General features: G+C 47.8%; 1 protein-coding gene across 1 annotated transcript in view; it reads left to right on the forward strand.

Moving 5' to 3' along the window:
• SYT9 (synaptotagmin IX) overlaps nt 1–17773 on the forward strand; it is a 112379-nt gene extending 94606 nt beyond the window's left edge. The window contains exon 7 of the mRNA XM_005873988.2: nt 16951–17773. Within this exon, the coding sequence (XP_005874050.1) occupies nt 16951–16959 (9 nt within the window). The 3' untranslated portion in view covers nt 16960–17773. The remainder of the gene's footprint in view (nt 1–16950) is intronic.
• The last annotated feature ends 27 nt before the right edge of the window (nt 17774–17800 follow it).

Below are 17800 nucleotides of genomic sequence, written 5' to 3' on the forward strand. Positions count from 1 at the left end.
TCACAGCCCCACCCCCATTCAGTCCCAGCAAGTCCAGCTGTGGACAGTCCTTGAGCTTTTATTCTCAAGTCCCAAAGGGCCCGACGCTGCTGCGAGAGGCCCCCTCTCACCATTCAGGATGCAAACACTCACTGTGCCTGCGTGGCTTCCATCAGACAAACTGCAAGGCGTTGAGGAGGATGCGCAGGACAGGTAAGTACACATACACGTTGACCCTTGAACAACATGGGTTTGAACTGTGTGAGTCCACTTATATGTAGATTTTTTTTCTTCAGTAAATACTGTAGGTGTATTTTCTCTTCCTTGTGGTTACAATAACTTTTTTCCTCTAGCTTTATGGTAAGAATGTGGTATATAATGCATGCGCATGCAGAGTATGTGTTAATCGACTATTTGTGTTATAGGTGAGGCTTCACACCCACATTGTTCAAGGGTCAACTGTAAATTAATCTAAGAAGGAGAAAGACAAAGAACATGTGTGGGAAAACAAGAACTCTGGCAAAATAGTAAGTAGGCCCTTAGGGAAGTCATCATAGAGATTATGGTAGCAAAAGAGAGAATGTTCGGATATGGTCAGATTCCACCACCAGGTTTAGAATAAAGAGTTTCAAAAACTCAGAAGGAAAAAAAAGTGGGTAGACATTTTCAATTGCTGGGAGCCTGGATGGAGAGATTCAAACTATTTGAAAAGCTCTTTAAAATGCTATTGTGGCGATGCAATCAGAATGATGGTAGGGAAGGCACTCAGAGACACACACGACTACTGATGTTTTACAAGAACGTGCACGAAAGCTGAAAACAGTGAGGAGCTGCAGGCCTGCCTTTGTCTTACTATCTGCTCTCAGCACCACCTGGCCCCTTGCTCACCCTTTTGCCTCTCAAGTACGTTTATTGTCTAGAAATATAGAGCTTTGCCTGTCTCTCCACTTCCGGAGGGGCCTGCTCCAGACCGGCACCAAGAAATCTGGGTCTCTGTCTATACTGGGAAGCTGAGCTCCTTCGAGGAGCCACACACTTGACACCTGTGTTTCACAATGGGGTCACTTAGGCATCAGCAAATGGGCTTCCATCAAAGCTTTGGTCACACAACCTGAGGGTCCGCGCCTCTCACACTCTCCTGGGCACAGGGCCTCCCAGCGCTGCTGACGCTCAGAGCATCCCGAAAGGACAGGTGTCCTACCACCCGGGTTAGCTGGCCAGGTCACATCCCCCAAGGCCCAAAGGCCCTGATCCGGGGGAGCTCTTTCCAACCTCAGGCAGAGGCCCTTCTTCAGACAGATGAAAACTACCATCTCCTCGTCCCCTAGTGATGTCTGTCTGACCTTCGGCCATGACTCCCTCCTTTCCCCTGATGTCTGCCCACAGCATCTCTGGGCTCCATTATCTGCCCTCCTGGAAACAAACCGTTTTCTAGCTGATTCCAAAAGGCTCAAGCCAACAGAGGCTCCACAGGGAAGCAAATGAAGTCTGGGCCCCACAGTTTGCCAGACCAACAGCCCCCATTGAGACCCTCTCCAGGGGAGAGGTGGTCCTACAGGCAGCAGCCAGCCGCTCTCCACCTGCCTCCTGTCTGATCTCTGCACCTGCCGTTAGCACTCGAAGCTCCAGGGAAAATCGACTGAGATGAGGAGCAATTCTTCTAATGGCCCAGAACACTCTGCCGGTCCCCCCACCTGCGGGGGACCTGGAGTGTGAGAGCATCCTCCATGCTCCGGTGGGGGTCCCTGCCCTCTCTCCCAATCAGGATGGGGGGTGCTGTCAGGCCTGACTTTCAGGACACTTGTCACTTTAAGAATGACAACGCCCCCAGGGTAAGTTCGGAGCTCCCAGAGGTGCTGGACACAGGGCTTGTGCTGCCAGCACTGTGACTCTAGAGGACTTCACTTGGGGTCCCGGACTCCGCTCCTCTCTCCACACACCTCTGCCCCAGCACTGGCCACCAGCATCACCAGCTCCCCACTCTAATTGATCTCTCCCCTAAATGACGCTGGGCTTTGTTGGACTTCTGTCAGCAATTTTCTCCAGTCCTGGTGCTCTCAGTGTCCTCAAATACACGGTTAAGAGAACCCTTGCCTCAATGCCAAGGGATCACCACGGAGGAAATGGCCCCTTCCTGGGGCCTCTGCCATCAGCTCTGCTACCCTTTTCTGCCCTCTGCTGGCCATCATCGCCACTGCAGGTAACCTTTCAGGGTTCTGAGGGCTTTCACTGATGTGCTTATTCAATAAACACTTCTTTAGGGCACTCAGTACTACACAATGTGTAGATAGTAAGTATTCAGTGATGACAAGACATGTGCTTGGCTTCCAAGATCACAGTCCCATGAAGAAAAGTGTGCGTGCGTGTGTGTGTATAGGGGAGAGAGAGAGAGAGAGAGAGAGAGAAAAAAAATATTATGAATGAATGGGAGTGAATGAATTCTAGTGTACCCCTGTGGAAGCCTAGATTTCCTCATCATTGCACAGACATTACCTCCAGCGCCTTCACCTGACAACATCCTTGGAGTTGAGCACCCTTCCCCTGTTAGAGGTGGAGAGTGTCAGTGACATCTGCCTTCTCCCTAGCATTTTATGGTTTTTCATTTATAAATCAAATATTTCTGAGCGGGTGCCAAGCTTGATTCTCCATGAAACTTACAGTCCAGATAAGGGGGTAGACATAAGTAAATAATCAGACAGATTGCTTGATGACAGTTAGGTGTTACCTAGGGCTGTGTTCTGACTTGTTTACTCATAGTAAGAGCCCTGCACTGCCAAGATAGGGCATGGGATGCATGATTTGGAGGGAGAAGGAATAACCCACAGAGGAGCACAGCCTACGCACACAGCAGGCATCTCGGAAGTGCCGAATGCATGATAGAGGCTACAAAGCAGGCAAGGCTGAGGACCAAGCCAATGTCTCCAACAAGCTTTGCTGAAATCAGCAGATCATGTGTCCTCCCCTCCCCTGCAGCATGCCCACCACATCCTGACACTCTCTTCCATCCAACTAACTCATCTCCAGATGCAGATCCAGATGTGTGAGATGGTGTTGGCTGGGACCTTTAGCAGGTTCCAGTCAAGGATAATTCAAGAGCCACAGTCCAAAACTGCAGGAGTCACATCTGCTCAGCACCTGGTGCATAGGAGGCACTCTGTAGTTCTGTTGGGATTATTGGATGAATACATGAATTTTGCATAGTCATCCAGGCAGGAGCTTAGCTTCTGCGAAGATTTCAGTCATGATTGTACTCATCTGATCAGTGGAGATCGCCATTCTGGTCCATTGTAACAGAAGTGGATTTATAACTTAACTTGGTGTGTTGGCCACCAGCAGTGTGTAGACTCTGGGAGAGAGAGTGTGCAGTGAAGGTGCAGGCAGGGGGTGCAGAACAGCCATGAGAACATATCCCCAAGGTTTGGGAGGCAAACCTCTGGAAGGACTAAGCTCTCTTTGACGGGTCCTGGTGGCCCCTGTGCTGGGAGGAACCGACTTCCTCAGAGATCCAGCAGGGGTGGCTACACATGTTGCTTAAAACAATAGCCGGTTTGTAATTTTGGCCTCAGACAGTAATTACAGCTGCCGGGGCTCCTTGGAGAGATAATTACAGGGAGGATTCAGCATATTCATTTTATCTACACACTTAACCATCAATTAAATCATTACTGTCTGATCCTATTCCAGAGTCTAGAAATGTTCTGTGAATGTATAATTTTGGAGGCACTGGAGTTGTTTTCAGATGGTTTTAAGTGAGAAATTGCCCAATTTCCAGAGCAGAGGCCCATGTGCATGCTTCCCAGTGGAGGCAGAGCCAGAGATATCCTGTGGAGGCTGCCTCCCGGGAGGCCCGAGTCACAGGAGGGGCCAGGCCGAAGGGTTTGGCAGGCAGTGCAGCTTTGCTTTTGCTCTCCCACGCAGTTCATGATTTTCCAGAGCTGGATTATTACTGGGACCTAGAGGTCAGCGGCTGGGAACAGAAGGGAGGGCGGCTTGATTTGCCAAGAGGCTTTTAGGAGGGTTGACCCCTGCCAGGATTTTGCCGAGCCCCTGGGCCACCTTCCACTAACTCATAGCCAAAGAGGTGGTCCTTTCACTGTGGTATTTAAAAGCACAGGCTCTGGAGTCAGACCACAGGGCTCACATTTGGCTTTCCCACTTCTGAGCTGTGTGTGCTTGAGCCGGTGTCTGAACCTTTCTCAGCCTCAGATCATTCTCCTTTGTAACGGCACAATGCAGACCCTACCAAACAGAGCTGTGGTGAGACCTCAATGGGAAAATAATGCAGTATGTTTAGCACAGTGTGAGCACTTAATAGCTACTAGGTAAATCTTAATAATTAATGTTATTTAACACTAGAGGCCTGGTGCACGAATTCATGCACGGGTGGGGTCCCTCTGCGTGGCCGGCGATTGGGGCCGATCAGGGCCTGTCTTGCCCAGTCCTGATTGGGGGAGGGACTGCAGGAGGTTGGCTGGCTACAGGAGGTTGACTGTGGGAGCGCACTGACCACCAGGGGGCAACTCCTGCATTGAGCATCTGCCCCATGGTGGTCAGTGCACATCATAGCAACTGGTCATAATGGTTGCTCAGGCTTTTATATATATAGATTGTTTGTTTTCCTACACGTACATAACTATGATAAAGTTTAATTTATAAATTAGGCACTGTAAGAGATGAGTTGTAATAACTGGTAATAAGATAGATTAATTATAACAAGGTGCTGTAATAAAAAGTTACGTGAATGTGGTGATCTCTCACTCAAAATATCTTGCTTACTGTACTCACCTTTTCACTTAGAGGAAGCACTTTAGGGCTTCCCATTGGCATGCCCAAATTGCCAGCATCACTACTCTTGCACTTTATGACTAATAGTAAGTAATATGGGGGTGGTCATTTGAACACAAGCACTACCATATCCGACAGTCAATCTGACAACCAAATTGGCTACTAAGAGACTAAGAGTGGGGATTGTCTATAGCGTGGATTCAAAGGGATGATTCACATCCTGGGCTGGACAGAAGGGGACAGTGTGAGACTTCGTCACGCTACTCAGAACAGTGTGCAATTTAAAACTTGGGAGTTATTTGTTTCTGAAATTTTCCATTTAATATTTTGGACTCCAGTTGACTGCAGGTAACTGAAACCTCAGAAAGCAACACTGTGGATAAAGGTGGGGACTGCTGTACTTCTTTCAGATTCAACCCAAGCGTAGCCTCCTGTCTGTGTATACAGCTTGTGGAGCTCCCATAATGCTGCTTTGTTGTCCGGGGTTTGCTTTCCTGAACAGACTATGAGATCCCTGAGAACAGGATCATATCTCCTTTGTCTCTGATTCCCTGGACCCTTGTGTGGGCCCAGCAAAGAGTAGGTGCTCAGTATTGGCTGAATGAGAAATAGACGGAGGGAAGGAGAGAGGAGGATTTGGCATCCCAGGTGCTCGGCTTGAGGTACGTACGCCCCTTTCCTGACTCATGGAGTTGAGGTCCTTCACCAACAAGCACTACATGATTTCAGCAGGTTTTCATGTTCAAACTTCTATGCGCTGAAAAGCTGATTGCAAAAGCCCTCGCTGACAGCACAGGGGCTCTCCCTGGCTGGGGGGACTTGTAGGAAAAGTCTGTGTGGTCCACAAGGAGAGAAGTGCAGCTGGTCTTCAGGGTCCCGAAGACTTCGGGGTATTTCACATTTTGAGGTGATTTGGTGACTTTTTGTGAAACTGAGACTGTGAGAGATGGAGAGGAAGCAGGGAGCCAGGACAGAGGACGGAGGAGGCTGTGGCCTCCACAAATGCTTCAGAGCCACCACTTCCGTCTCAGGTCTATTCTGAAAACAGCCTTTTGCAGTGTGAGGGTTCCGCTCTCACCTGTGGGGACCTGGTACACGATTTTCAGGAAACATCATCGCCATTGATGTTCCCTGTGAGGTGAGCAGAGGACTCATTGGGTCTTAGCTTCTGCACTCAGGGCTCCAGTCCATGCCATGCTCACCCCAGGCAGCACGCTCACCGCCTGCACCAAAGAGGAACGCGTCCCATGCGTGCACTTGTGCTGGCTTCAACAAGCTGGCTGCGCTTCATTATTGCAATTTCATGCTGTGATTTCTCCACTTCATCCTGTGCTGAAAGTGGCAACTGTCCCCACTGTGTCTCCAGCATTGTGTGGCACATGGTTTTGGTTTCCAGACCCACTGAATTCATTTGATAAAGTGGCAGAAATCTCACACAGGTGTGGCTTGGTTACGCATTGTCCCGAGCACCAAAAGGTTGCCTGTTCGAATCCCGGTCAGGGCACATACCTGGGTTGTAGGTTCCATCCTTGGCCGGGACATATACAGATGGCAACCAATCAATGTTTCTTTTTCTCACATCTATATTTCTTTCTTTCTCTCTCTCTCTCTCTCTCTCTCTCTCTCTCTCTCTCTCTCTCTCCTCTCCCAACTTCCTCTCTTTAAGCATGTCCTCAGGTGAGGAATTTTTTTAAAAAGTGGCAAACATCTCCTCTGCTGCATGCACAAAGAATTCTCTCAAAATAACTCCCTTCTATAGGCCCCTCCAATAATTCTGCTGGGAACACTGAGTTAGAGGCCCATGTGTCCAGCTTCCACAGAGGCCCGAATCTGCCTCCTCACCCCCCTGTCACGGCAATCACCAGGATGCCTGGCGTGGTTTCATGGTGGGAAGGGTTGGCACCATGTGAGCCACTGCCCTGGCCTGGTCATTGGTGTGGGGCAATGGCAGGGCTTGGTGTGGAAGGGAAAACCGGGAACAGCAGGGCCTTCATCTTCGGAGATGAAGGGGTGGCCAGGGATGTTGCTGGTGGCTGCAGGGAAGAGGGGTGTAGGGGTGACGGCGGTTTTATAAGGTGGAGAGGCAGAGGCATTGAGGAGCAAAAGAGACAGCGCACCACCCCACCAGAGATACATGGGATGCGAGGGATTCCCAGCCTTCTCGTGAGAGGGCACAGAGAGAGGTGTGCCTTCGAGGGAGAACCAGGCTTCACTCAAGGCAAGGAAGTGGAAAGGTTTTACAAGAGTCAGGACATAGAGGATGGCAGGTGGAGAGCCCCATAAGTTGTTGGAGACAGTTCACACAGCGGGTTCTTTCAGGGAAGGGGAAGTACAGGCCGGGATGTGGGTGACAATGGTGTGAGGACAGGCGAGTGGACAGTGGGACAGAAGGCAGGTTCAGTCTCAAGGGGCAAAGTTGGTCTTACCTGGAGGAAGTACTGTAGCCGCGTTGTCCTGGGGGCGGGAAGATAAAGCCTCTGCCACCTTCAGACCAACGGCTCTCCCAGGGTTGTTTGAAAGGGGGCTGAGTTGTCTCTCTCACCCATGTATCTGTTCATTCATCATTACCTAGTGCTCATAAGCCTTGGGTCTACTGTGCCCCTGGCCTTCCCCCCACATTAAACCCGCACCCATCTGCCTGACCACCACCTCCCCTCCTGCTGCCCTGGGTCCTGCCTTCGCCCAGTGCCACTTGTTGTCCTCCTGACAAGCAGGCTTACCTTCCCTACACATGACACCTCACAGTAATAATGTCACATCAGCTTTCCTACATCAGACACCTGCTCGATCCAAGGCGCTATACTAAGCACTGGATGTGCATCATCTAATTTCACCCTCAACCTGTGAGGCAAACAGTAGTATCTCCCCAGATGAGAAAAGCTGAGGCTTTACTGACTTAGCTACCATCATGAGGCAAATAAGTGGGAGAGCTAGCACATTGATGTAGATTGTCTTATGTCTCCACTGTTCTATGTCCCCTCCACAGTCTTGCATAGGTCTTTCATGCCAGTGACTTTGGACTTTGCCCTGTGGCGTGCTCAGATCAATAGAATATGAGAGGGGTGACAGTTCCAAGTGATGGCTTTAAAAGCACCGCGTATTTCTACTCACCCCCTTGAGCTTTTGGCATCTGTCATGGGAACTACCTACGTCCTAGTGAGCACTCACAGAAGCTCACCTCTAGCCAGATCCAGCGGAGCCCCGCAGAGCTGCTGCCAACCCACAAACCCATGAACAGGAAATATGAGGTTATCGTTGTAAATGACCAAGATCAGTGGGGAATGTGTGTCATTATAACAAGAGCTTACTAATATAGAGTGAAACTAAGATCTTTCTGATTCCATACAGTGCTTTTATTTTATTTATTGTTTAATGTTTTAAATGTTTTTTTAGAGAAAGAGGCAGGGAGAGGGACAGAGAGAAAGAAACATCTATCAGCTGCCTCCTGCTCACCCCCTGTTGGGGGTCAGGCCCACAACCCAGACATGTGCCCTGCCTGGGAATCAACTGGAGACCTCTTGGTGCACGGGACGATGCTCAGTCAACTGGGCCACACCAGCCTGGCCCTACAGTGCTTTTAAAGGCAGCGGTTTTCTATCTCAGTGCTTCTCAGGTGTGGACACCAGGGATGCCTGGCCTGGATCCAGATGTGGAGCTCTGTTCAGCCCCTTAGCAAAGGCTCTCTTTCTTCATCACCTCATCATCGAATTGAAGTGGCAGCCTCTACCTGTTCCAGCTGTACTCTTACTCTTTCCTCCCCTGCCCTCTTCCTAGAAGGAAACCTGTATATTCCTACACCCCTCGGCAAGTCTCTCAAACCCGCTTCCCTGCCAGCCAGGCAGCGTGGAAGAAAACGCAGCTGGACCAGCCTCGCACGGCCAGTTTCTCACTGGCCAGCCCAGGTGTGGGCCACACAGCTGGTTCTGAATGATGCTTTCCTTCTGGGCTGCTGGTATTCAGCTCAATTAAGAATGTAAACCTGAAACAAGGCCTAGGAGTTTTCTGGAAAGCTGTTTCGTTTTCATCCTGCTGGCACCGATGCCTGGTCCCTTATGATCTCACATTCCCAAGTGGTGTGTCATGTAAGCTTTTGGCTAATGTACTTTCAGTTGTTTTGCTTTTGCTGTTGCTTCCCCCACCTAATCATCTGCTTCAATATAACCATAATTTTCAAACTCAGTAGGATGTGCAGTGAACAATAGGCAGTAAAGTTGATTAACTGAAAAAGCCCTTTAAAAAAAATCCTTCAAGCTAATGGAATACATTTTTTTGTTTTGCTTTGTTTTGGCAGTCATGTTATGTTCTGTGGGCTTTTTCCACAATTGTGTTTTTAAATGTTGTATTGCCCAGCTGGTGTGGTTCAGTGGTTGAGCATCGACCCATGAACCAAAATGTCACTGGCTCGATTCCCTGTCAAGGCACATGCTTGGGTTGCAGGCTCGATCCCCAGTGGGGGGTGTGCAGGAGGCAGCCGGGGGGTGTGCAGGAGGCAGCCAATTGATGATTCTCCTCGATGTTTCTATCTCTGCCCCTCTCTCTTCCTTTCTCTGTAAAAAATTAATTAAAAAACAATTTAAATGTTGTAATCTGATAAGACTATACTTTGTAACTACAAAGATTTGATTCCTTCAAATTAGAACATGATTTTCCCTAGTTATCTTTTTTTCTAATTGATTTTAGAAAGGAAGGGGGAGAGAGAGAGAGAAACATTGATTGGTTGTTCCACTTATTGATGCATTAATTGGTTGATTCTTGTATGTGCCCTGACTGGCAATCGAACCCCCAACCTTGGCATATCGGTACGATGCTCTAACCAACTGAGCTACTTAGCCAGGGCTTTCCATGCTTATCTTAATGAAAAATTTTGAAATGAAAACTTATTGTTTCATTTATGCAGCAGGTGCCTGAGAAGGAGGTAGCCCAGGGTCTGTGCTCTCTCCCTCAGCAGCCCCTCAGTCATTCCCGTCTCATCCTAAGCCATTCTCCTGGGAAGGAGAACCAGATTTTACCAGTTCTCCCCCTTCAAAAGCTTCCGCTGGCTGGCCATACCTATTAATATTTCCCAAATTAATTTTTCTATTTCATGCCTTTTCTCCTAATGCTCTCTCAGCCTAGAATACCTTTCCTCTACATTCTCACCATATGAATCCTACGTAACCCTCAGGATTCAATTTAAGTGCCACCTCCTCTGTGAATTCTCCAGTGACTATAGCCCACTTAACTCGAGGTGTTCCCATGATACTTTATGATTTACATTGACCACGTTCTGCCTCTAGTTGTGGCTTTATAGTTAGTTCATTCACCTGTTTTCTCTCTTGACTGTGAACCTCTTCAGGTCTGAGATTGTGTTTGCTCCCCAGGGTAAATAGAGTCTTTCATGTTCACTGTGTTGATGTTTCTAGCTGATTTGGGCTCATTGCTGACCTTTGCTACAGATGGTGATGGAGCCTCACTCTGTGGTTTGTAGAGAGGTTTCCAGTCTATGATGTCCGTTCACATTCACCAGGCAGGAGGGGACTGGTCAGTGTGAGGGCGCCCGAGGGAGGATTAACACAGAGGCAGTCTATACCCAGCTCCTCACAGAGGGTGGAAGCTCCCAGAGGGGAGACACAGGTGCCCACACGTGCAGCTGGCTGGGTGTGCCTCCCTCCAGTGTCTCCCTCATGTCAGGCAAATGAGAACTAGAGGTCATTGGGGTCTTTTTATCCAGAAAATGTCCATTATTCATAAGTGGTAATGGTGATATCCTGAAGTCAGGGTCGCAGGTGGACAAATTTAGCATCCAGTTTATTGTGCACTAACATATAGGGTCCGCTGGTAGTTGGGAGGCAGGCATATGTCTTCATTTACAATGTCTTCAGTATTTATGTTTATAGCTCTTGGTTATTTTTCAGAGCTCCCTTTCCAGGAAATACTGAATTTAAGCACTCAGGTCCTGTTTTGTGCCCAGCCAAACAGAGCCCTCAGAAGCCAAAGCCAGTTAGCTCCTCCCCCCGTTCACTGACAAACTTACCGGGGCCAGGGTGGGAGGCCTAGCAGGGCAGGAGAGGTGCCTCAGTGGCTCCCACGTGGTCACTCAGCTCTGCTCTCCTGCTTGCCTGTGTGTCCCCCAGTCCAAGCTACACTGCTTCCAAGGTCCAAGTCCTGAAACACTATCTGATCGTGCCCTCCCCTGCTTAAAACCCCTCAATCACTGCCCTTTGTTCAGAACAAGGCCAGGCTTCCTCACTTGGCCTTCAGGGTGCCCTGTGACCCACCTCCATCTCCTCCTTGCACTTCATGCCCAATTGCTGGTGGTCCACACCGTGCTTTCTACTCACCCCCATGCCCTTGTCTCTGCTTTCACTTCCTGTGCTGCCTCCCTTCCCTCTTTGCTTGACTAGGTCCCAATTATCTTTTAAGCATCTGGATCCATTTTCCCCTCCTGCAGGAAGCATTCTGAAGATGCTCCTACTCTCTTCCCCTAATACCCTGTGCCCACCCCTAATATAACATCTGGTGCCACTTGACATCATCTGGGTGCGTGTCACCCCCAGTACGTCCAGTAGCTTCGTGAGGTTGTTATTCACCATTGTATAACCAGGGCCTGGCAACATGCCTGGCTCAAAGTCAGCCCTGAGTATATTCTTGTAGGATAGAATTCCAATTTATTCTATCTTACAGCGTGGGAAATGCTTGCTGATGTGTTAGATGGACTCTGCATGTCCTATTTGCAAATCTTCAGGCGTGGTGTTTCTGTTAATGTATAAAAGTAGCCCCGTGCTAGCTCTGAAAGCCAAAGCAACTTCATTTTTCGTGAGGATTAAATGAGCCCTACCTTCCTTCCAGCCCCCAGTTCTCCAAGTGCAAGGTGACACCCGTGAGGGTTGAGACAATGCAATTAAGTTCCCAGCCATTGTCTTAGGTGAGATTTGTAGCAACACAAAAGCCCAGGCAGTTTGCATAAAGGTCTCTGCAGAGAAACATCTGTTTAAAAGCAGGTTGGGAGACCCATGACCATTTCCTCCAGAATGCTCAGAATTCCACCATGTGTGGAGTCACCATATTGGCCGCTTATCTCAGCAATCTTTCAAGATGCCTCTTTGCATTTACCTGGTGCTCAATAAATGCTTGTGGAATGAATTACTGAATAGATATCGTGAATGTAAACTTAGAGTAACAAACTCCAAATATCCTCTATTTCACTTCATCAGGTAGAGTAAGTTTTTCCTTGCAGTAACTCTAACATGCCTGTACTCTGCTCACCTTTGGAATGGCATCCCCTGTAGAGCCCTTGCTTCTGGCTTGTTTCCGATGAACCCCTCTCAGTAACAGTCTACATGTCGCACGTGCCACCATTCACCACCTTTACTCTCAAGGTTGACTTCACAGTGGATCCTGATACACTTTCCTACAAAGACGGGACTGTTCAGTTCAGTTTCTGAACTGAGAATCCTTTTTAGAAAGGCATCTCAATGGAGTTGGTAGTGAAGGTGCAGTAATTTGCCATCCCGGGCATAGTACTTGAAGAGCATGCATTTGGGTCCATAAACGAGTGATGGCAGATTCTGGCTCTGCTATTTACTGCCTTTGTTATTTTGTCTTTCTCAGACCCAGTTAGCTCTGTAAACATGCAATGGTAATATCTATCACAGAGGGCCAAGGCTGAATGAGATAAGATATGCCGAGTTCTTAGGGTAGAGCAGGGTGCTTTAGTGCTCATTAAATAGTAGTTATTACCCAAATGGCCCCTTTCATTTTCCATGCTATTGCCCCAGTCTCCTGACTGGAAATATAGTTATAGCCATACTGCTTTATTTCTTTAACAGACTGATTCTTTTTTTAAAAAGAATATATTTTTATTGATTTCAGAGAGGAAGGGAGAAGGAAAGAAAGATAGAAACATCAATGATGAGAGAAACATTGATCCTGCATGCTCCCTACTGGAGATCAAGCGCTCAAGTGGGGCATGTGCCCAGACCAGGAATCGAACCTCAACCTCCTGGTTCATAGGTCAACGCTCAACCACTCAGGCACACTGACCAGGCAGCATACTGATTCTTTAAGGGGTGAAGGGGAGTGAACAATAAAGAATGTCCTCTTTAGAGAAAGGGAAGAATCAGATTCTAAGTGGGTGTGGCATGATGTTCCATCATCTATTTGCAAAGCTGTGGTACATAATAAATAGGCAACATAATCCTGGATTTTTATGCTTTTTTAAATAAAATTTTAAAATTCAAGTTTAACCATATTAAGTGCATATTAGATTGAATCATGTAATGAGTCACTTCAATTTTTGACAAGCTTCTTCATTCTCCCTTAGATACTTCCTGTAATCAAAACCCATTTTCAAATTCACAGGAAGATATTATCTAATGATCCACTCAGTCTTTTCATGTTCTTAATTTGAGGTCAGTTTCAGTGGCCTGTCTCACATCAGCTGTCATTTTTGTGATTGAAATGTCACTTCACATTACAGTTTTCAATGGGACAGTTCTCATCTTTGGTTTCAATTCAATTTAATTCAAATCAGATTCATATGTCTCAGAGCAATTGAATTCGCTTAAAATCCCCTCTGTCCAGAAAAGATTATAACCACTACTCCTGCTGATGCCACTAAACTCCCTGAAACCCTCTAAACCCCAGGTGCTGCCTGGGAGGCCTGATAACAAAGTTGCTGCTGCTTCTGCCCACTGAAATGGGCCTGGTGCCAGCACTGAACCAGCAAGGCCAGCCTTAGGGCCACCAGGGCTTGAACACCATTGTTATCTACAGTCTTGATGCCGTGGTCACCACCACCCCATCCCCCCACCAAGTTCGTACTGGGTCAGGTTGGTTGGTTGGTTGAGTTTTTCCAATCTTCTTCCCACAAGACAAACCAAAGGGGTTGAGCCACTGCAAAATTCACCCGTGCCATGCTCGAAATCGCCCTTCTCCTGGAACAACTGAACTGCTTTTCTCACACTGACTTGTATCCCTGACTTTCCCCAGGAGAGCATCGTTTTCAAGAAGCTTCTCTTACAAGACCTCTGGTGGAGATGAGTCCTGCATCCCATTAGACACACTGAAACTCCTTTATCCCATCATCATGTGGCTGGCGGACCAAAAACATTCTGGGGACTTAGTGGCACTGCCCCAAGTAGGAAAACATAGGGTACTAGTAGGACCAGGCAGTATCAGGGCCCAGAAAACTTACTCAGCTGGAGAAGGGGAGACCGTAGTCTACTCCACAGTATTCTCAGGGGCTGAGCTTGACTCCAGCTAATTGTGCACAAGGAAACTCACTAACTGAGCGAAGGCCAGCTATGGAGGCCAGATTGGAGCTTTCCTGTGGTTTGGTCATCGGCAGGCTGGCCTCAGCTAGTGGTATTACCGAGCCTGGGAACTGGTAAAAGACTGGCTGAGGTTGTAGCCCAGCCCTCTAAGCGGGCTTCAGATTAGGCCAGAACAAATCTGAAAAGGGGGGGTGGTCCCTGTGACATGGGCATTTCGGGAGAGCTCTACCCAGACAGTCTGAAGGGACTGCTCAAATGGAGGTGAAATAAGGTCAGAACAGGGGAAGCCTGGGGTTGTACATAGAACTGAGGGGCAAATGAGACACACACGCAGGTCACTAGCCAGGGGGATCCGGAGGGATGGAGTAAGAAGGTGGGAACCATAAGTGGGGTATGGCACCTGCTGCATTCTACTAATTAGACTGGAGTTTCCTATAATTACCTCATCTGCCTAGAAAACCAAGGCAGAAGCTTCAATGGATAGACTGAACTTACAGAATGAGTATAGGGATCATGTAATTGTTAGAGCTTAGACTTTGAAGTTAGACATCTTGGGTTCACATCCCAGCTCTGACACTTAGTAACAGTGTGGCTTTGGGTAAATTAATCTTTTGGTATCTCTGCATCCTCCAGTAAAGAACCTCGTAGGATTCTCTTAAGGATTTGAACAGTTCCTTTCCTTGTGCCTGGCACACAACAGGTACTAAAAAGCTGGAAGAATGTGGCACATGGCCTAGTTGTCTAATAGCAGGATAACTAATTCCAGACCGAATTCATTGGTGGGGCTGAGCCTGTCCATAGATTGCCTTCCCTGATATGGAAGGACACAGGCTGCTCACTGGACCTGCAGCTGTGGGCCTCACAGCTGAGAGAAGGGGCTCTGGGAAGCGGGACCTGCTGTGGGTGGTGGATGGGGAAGTAGAGCCATTCAGAGGGAACTCCGGAGCATCAGCTAGCCTGGGAGCGTTGCATCTGAATCACAATATAAGGCAAATATCCATTCACATTTCCCTCCTGGACTCAGAAAGGAACATAGCCTTCCCCAGGAGCATGGGTGCTCCCACACCCAGAAACGAGCTTCAAAGCCCCGGGTCGCAGTCCGACATGCTTTTCCCTCGCCAGTGTACGCTCTCTGGCTTGTGTTTCTTTCTCTACTAGCCTCACGTGTGAACATCTGGGCTTTGAAATTCAGTTCATGTATCCCGGTTGGAGAATGCCTGGGCTCTCCCATAGTGTATGCGCATCGTTTTTGTTATCGCCATGTCCCTGGCAGTGACTCCCGTTTTCTTTCTCTCTGTGACTCAGCATGAATTCCCTCCATCGGCACTGGGAAATGGCCTGAGTTGATAAGTTAAGGTGAAGGCTGGGCTGAGGAGGAAAAAAAAGATCTTGCTGCTCAAAGTCTGGGCTCCACTGAAAGCCTGCCCTTCATGGACTGGAAACAAGGAAGGGATGTTGCACCACGCAGACCCCCCTCAATTCCCCAGCTCACTTCCCACGACTCTGCCCCTCACTCCACCCCGTTCTGACAATACATCCAGTGCCCCACGTGCCCTTTCCTGCTTGGTGCCTGTGCACAGGCTCTCTCCTCTCCTGATGGACACCCTCCCCTTCAGCCTAAATCAGGGGTCCTCAAACTACAGCCCTCGGGCCACATGCAAATACAAATATTGTATTTGTTCCCGTTTTGTTTTTTTACTTCAAAATAAGATATGTGCAGTGTGCATAGGAATTTGTTCATAGTTGTTGTTTTTTTAACTATAGTCCGGCCCTCCAATGGTCTGAGGGACAGTGAACTGGCCCCCTGTTTACAAAGTTTGAGGACCCCTGGCCTAAATGCTCCAACTCAAGAAGTATCCTTCTTCTTGTTTGTCCCTTTGCTTTGGTTCTTTAGATTCCACGTGTAAATGAAACCATATGGTATTTGTCTTTCTGTCTGACTTATTTCACTGAGCAAAATAACCTGCAGGTCTATCCATGGTGTCGCAAACGGCAAGCTTTTAATTCATTTTTATTGCTGAGTAATATTTCATTGTATATATGTACCACATCTGCTTTATCCATCCATATATTAATGGAAACCTACATTGCTTCTATATGTTGGTCATTGGAAATAATTCCTCAATATATATAGGGGTGCATATATCTTTTTTAATTCGTGTTTTTATTTTGTTCTGATAAATACCCAGAAGTGGAATTGCTGGGTCCTGTGGTAGTTCTATTTTTAATTTTTTGAGGAAACTCCATACTGATTTCTGTAGTGGCTGCACCAATCTGCGGCCCTACCAACAGTGCCCAAGGGTTGCCTGTCCGCTTCCTTGCCAACACGTGTTATTCATTGACTTTTTGCTAATAGCTATTCTGACTTTTGTGAGGTGGTAGCTCATTGTGGTTTCAATTTGCTTTCTTTGCAGACTCATAGAAACAGATTAAACTGATGGCTGCCAAAGGGGAGGGGGTGGTGCATGGGTGAGAAGGTGAAGGGGAATATAGTCAATAATATTGTGATAAATTTTCATGGTGACACACGATTACTAGACTTAGTGTAGTGGTCACAGTGTAAGGTATATAAATGTCTAATCACTTTATTGTATACCTGGAACTAATGTAATATTTATACCAACTATACTTAAAGATTTTTTTAAAAAATTTAAAGACTTATCTTTCAGCATCCTCTCTGCAGCCTCCTCAACCCCATGGAAGCTCTTCCCTCCCTCCTACTTGCTCTGATGCATTTTAATGTGCACCTCTGTTATTCAGCTTCCCATGTTGTAATTTCTCCCTCTGTGAGCCCCCTGGAAAGCAAGGTGTGTGTGTCTTACCCATGGGACTGCATCCCCTGCATCCAGCACGGTGCCTGGCACTTGTTTGCTACACATTAAAAATATATGGGTGAAAACCAAAGCATTCTTTTTGTTTCTTCTTCCTGCAGAAACGATGACTGTGGGTAAGAGAACTGCTTTGCCAAGGACACAGTAGGACAACCATCTCACAAAGATCTTAAGTAACATTCCCTATCCAACAACGCCCGGACGACTCCAGTGACCAAATGCTCAGCTGTAACCACAGTGATAACTGGCCTTCTTTCCAGACTGGGTTTGGTGAACATGAATGGTCCAGTTGTCTTCAGATGGTCTAAGGTGGTGTGCTGTCGGGGCAGCACGTCTCTCACAGTCAAGAACCAGGATTGGACCATGGAGGAAACCAGCTGATACAGTGAGAGGACTGAGAGGACCTTGAGTACCAGGACTCTCAGTGATGGCACAGCATCTGCCCTGGCAACGTCATACTGACATGATGCTATTTGTTTGAATGCCCTGGAAGGACAGAATACTTCAAAATATATCCAGGTGCTAACTAGGCAGCAGGTTTAATTCATCTTTGAGCTAATAGCTGTCTCCAGAAAATATTTTACCCAAAAAGTGTTCCAGCTTTGCCAGGAATAGCTCCAGGAATGGAGTAGGATAAGCACGCTGTTCCCCTGGAGAAAATCTAGTGCAAGGAGGGCTAGCTCACAGCAAACCGACTGCCCTCTCCCATACACATGGCAGCGAGTACCAGTTGATCGTGACCCTCTCGTCTGCTAAACCCAGGTTCTGAGGAGTCAGAATCCACAGCACTGTCTTCTGGGTAGCCAGCAGCCACTTCTTCCCAACCAGTGTTGGCATTAGAGTGAAAGTTATCATCCCTGTTAGCGAGGCATCCATCTCAGTGGTGTAAGCATTCCAGAGTACCCTTTCCCAGACTCATTTGTCCACGGGTGGGGGGGGGGGGAACAGACT

This window comes from Myotis brandtii, unplaced genomic scaffold, assembly GCF_000412655.1.
Source record: "Myotis brandtii unplaced genomic scaffold, ASM41265v1 scaffold422, whole genome shotgun sequence".
Classification (NCBI taxonomy): domain Eukaryota; kingdom Metazoa; phylum Chordata; class Mammalia; order Chiroptera; family Vespertilionidae; genus Myotis; species Myotis brandtii.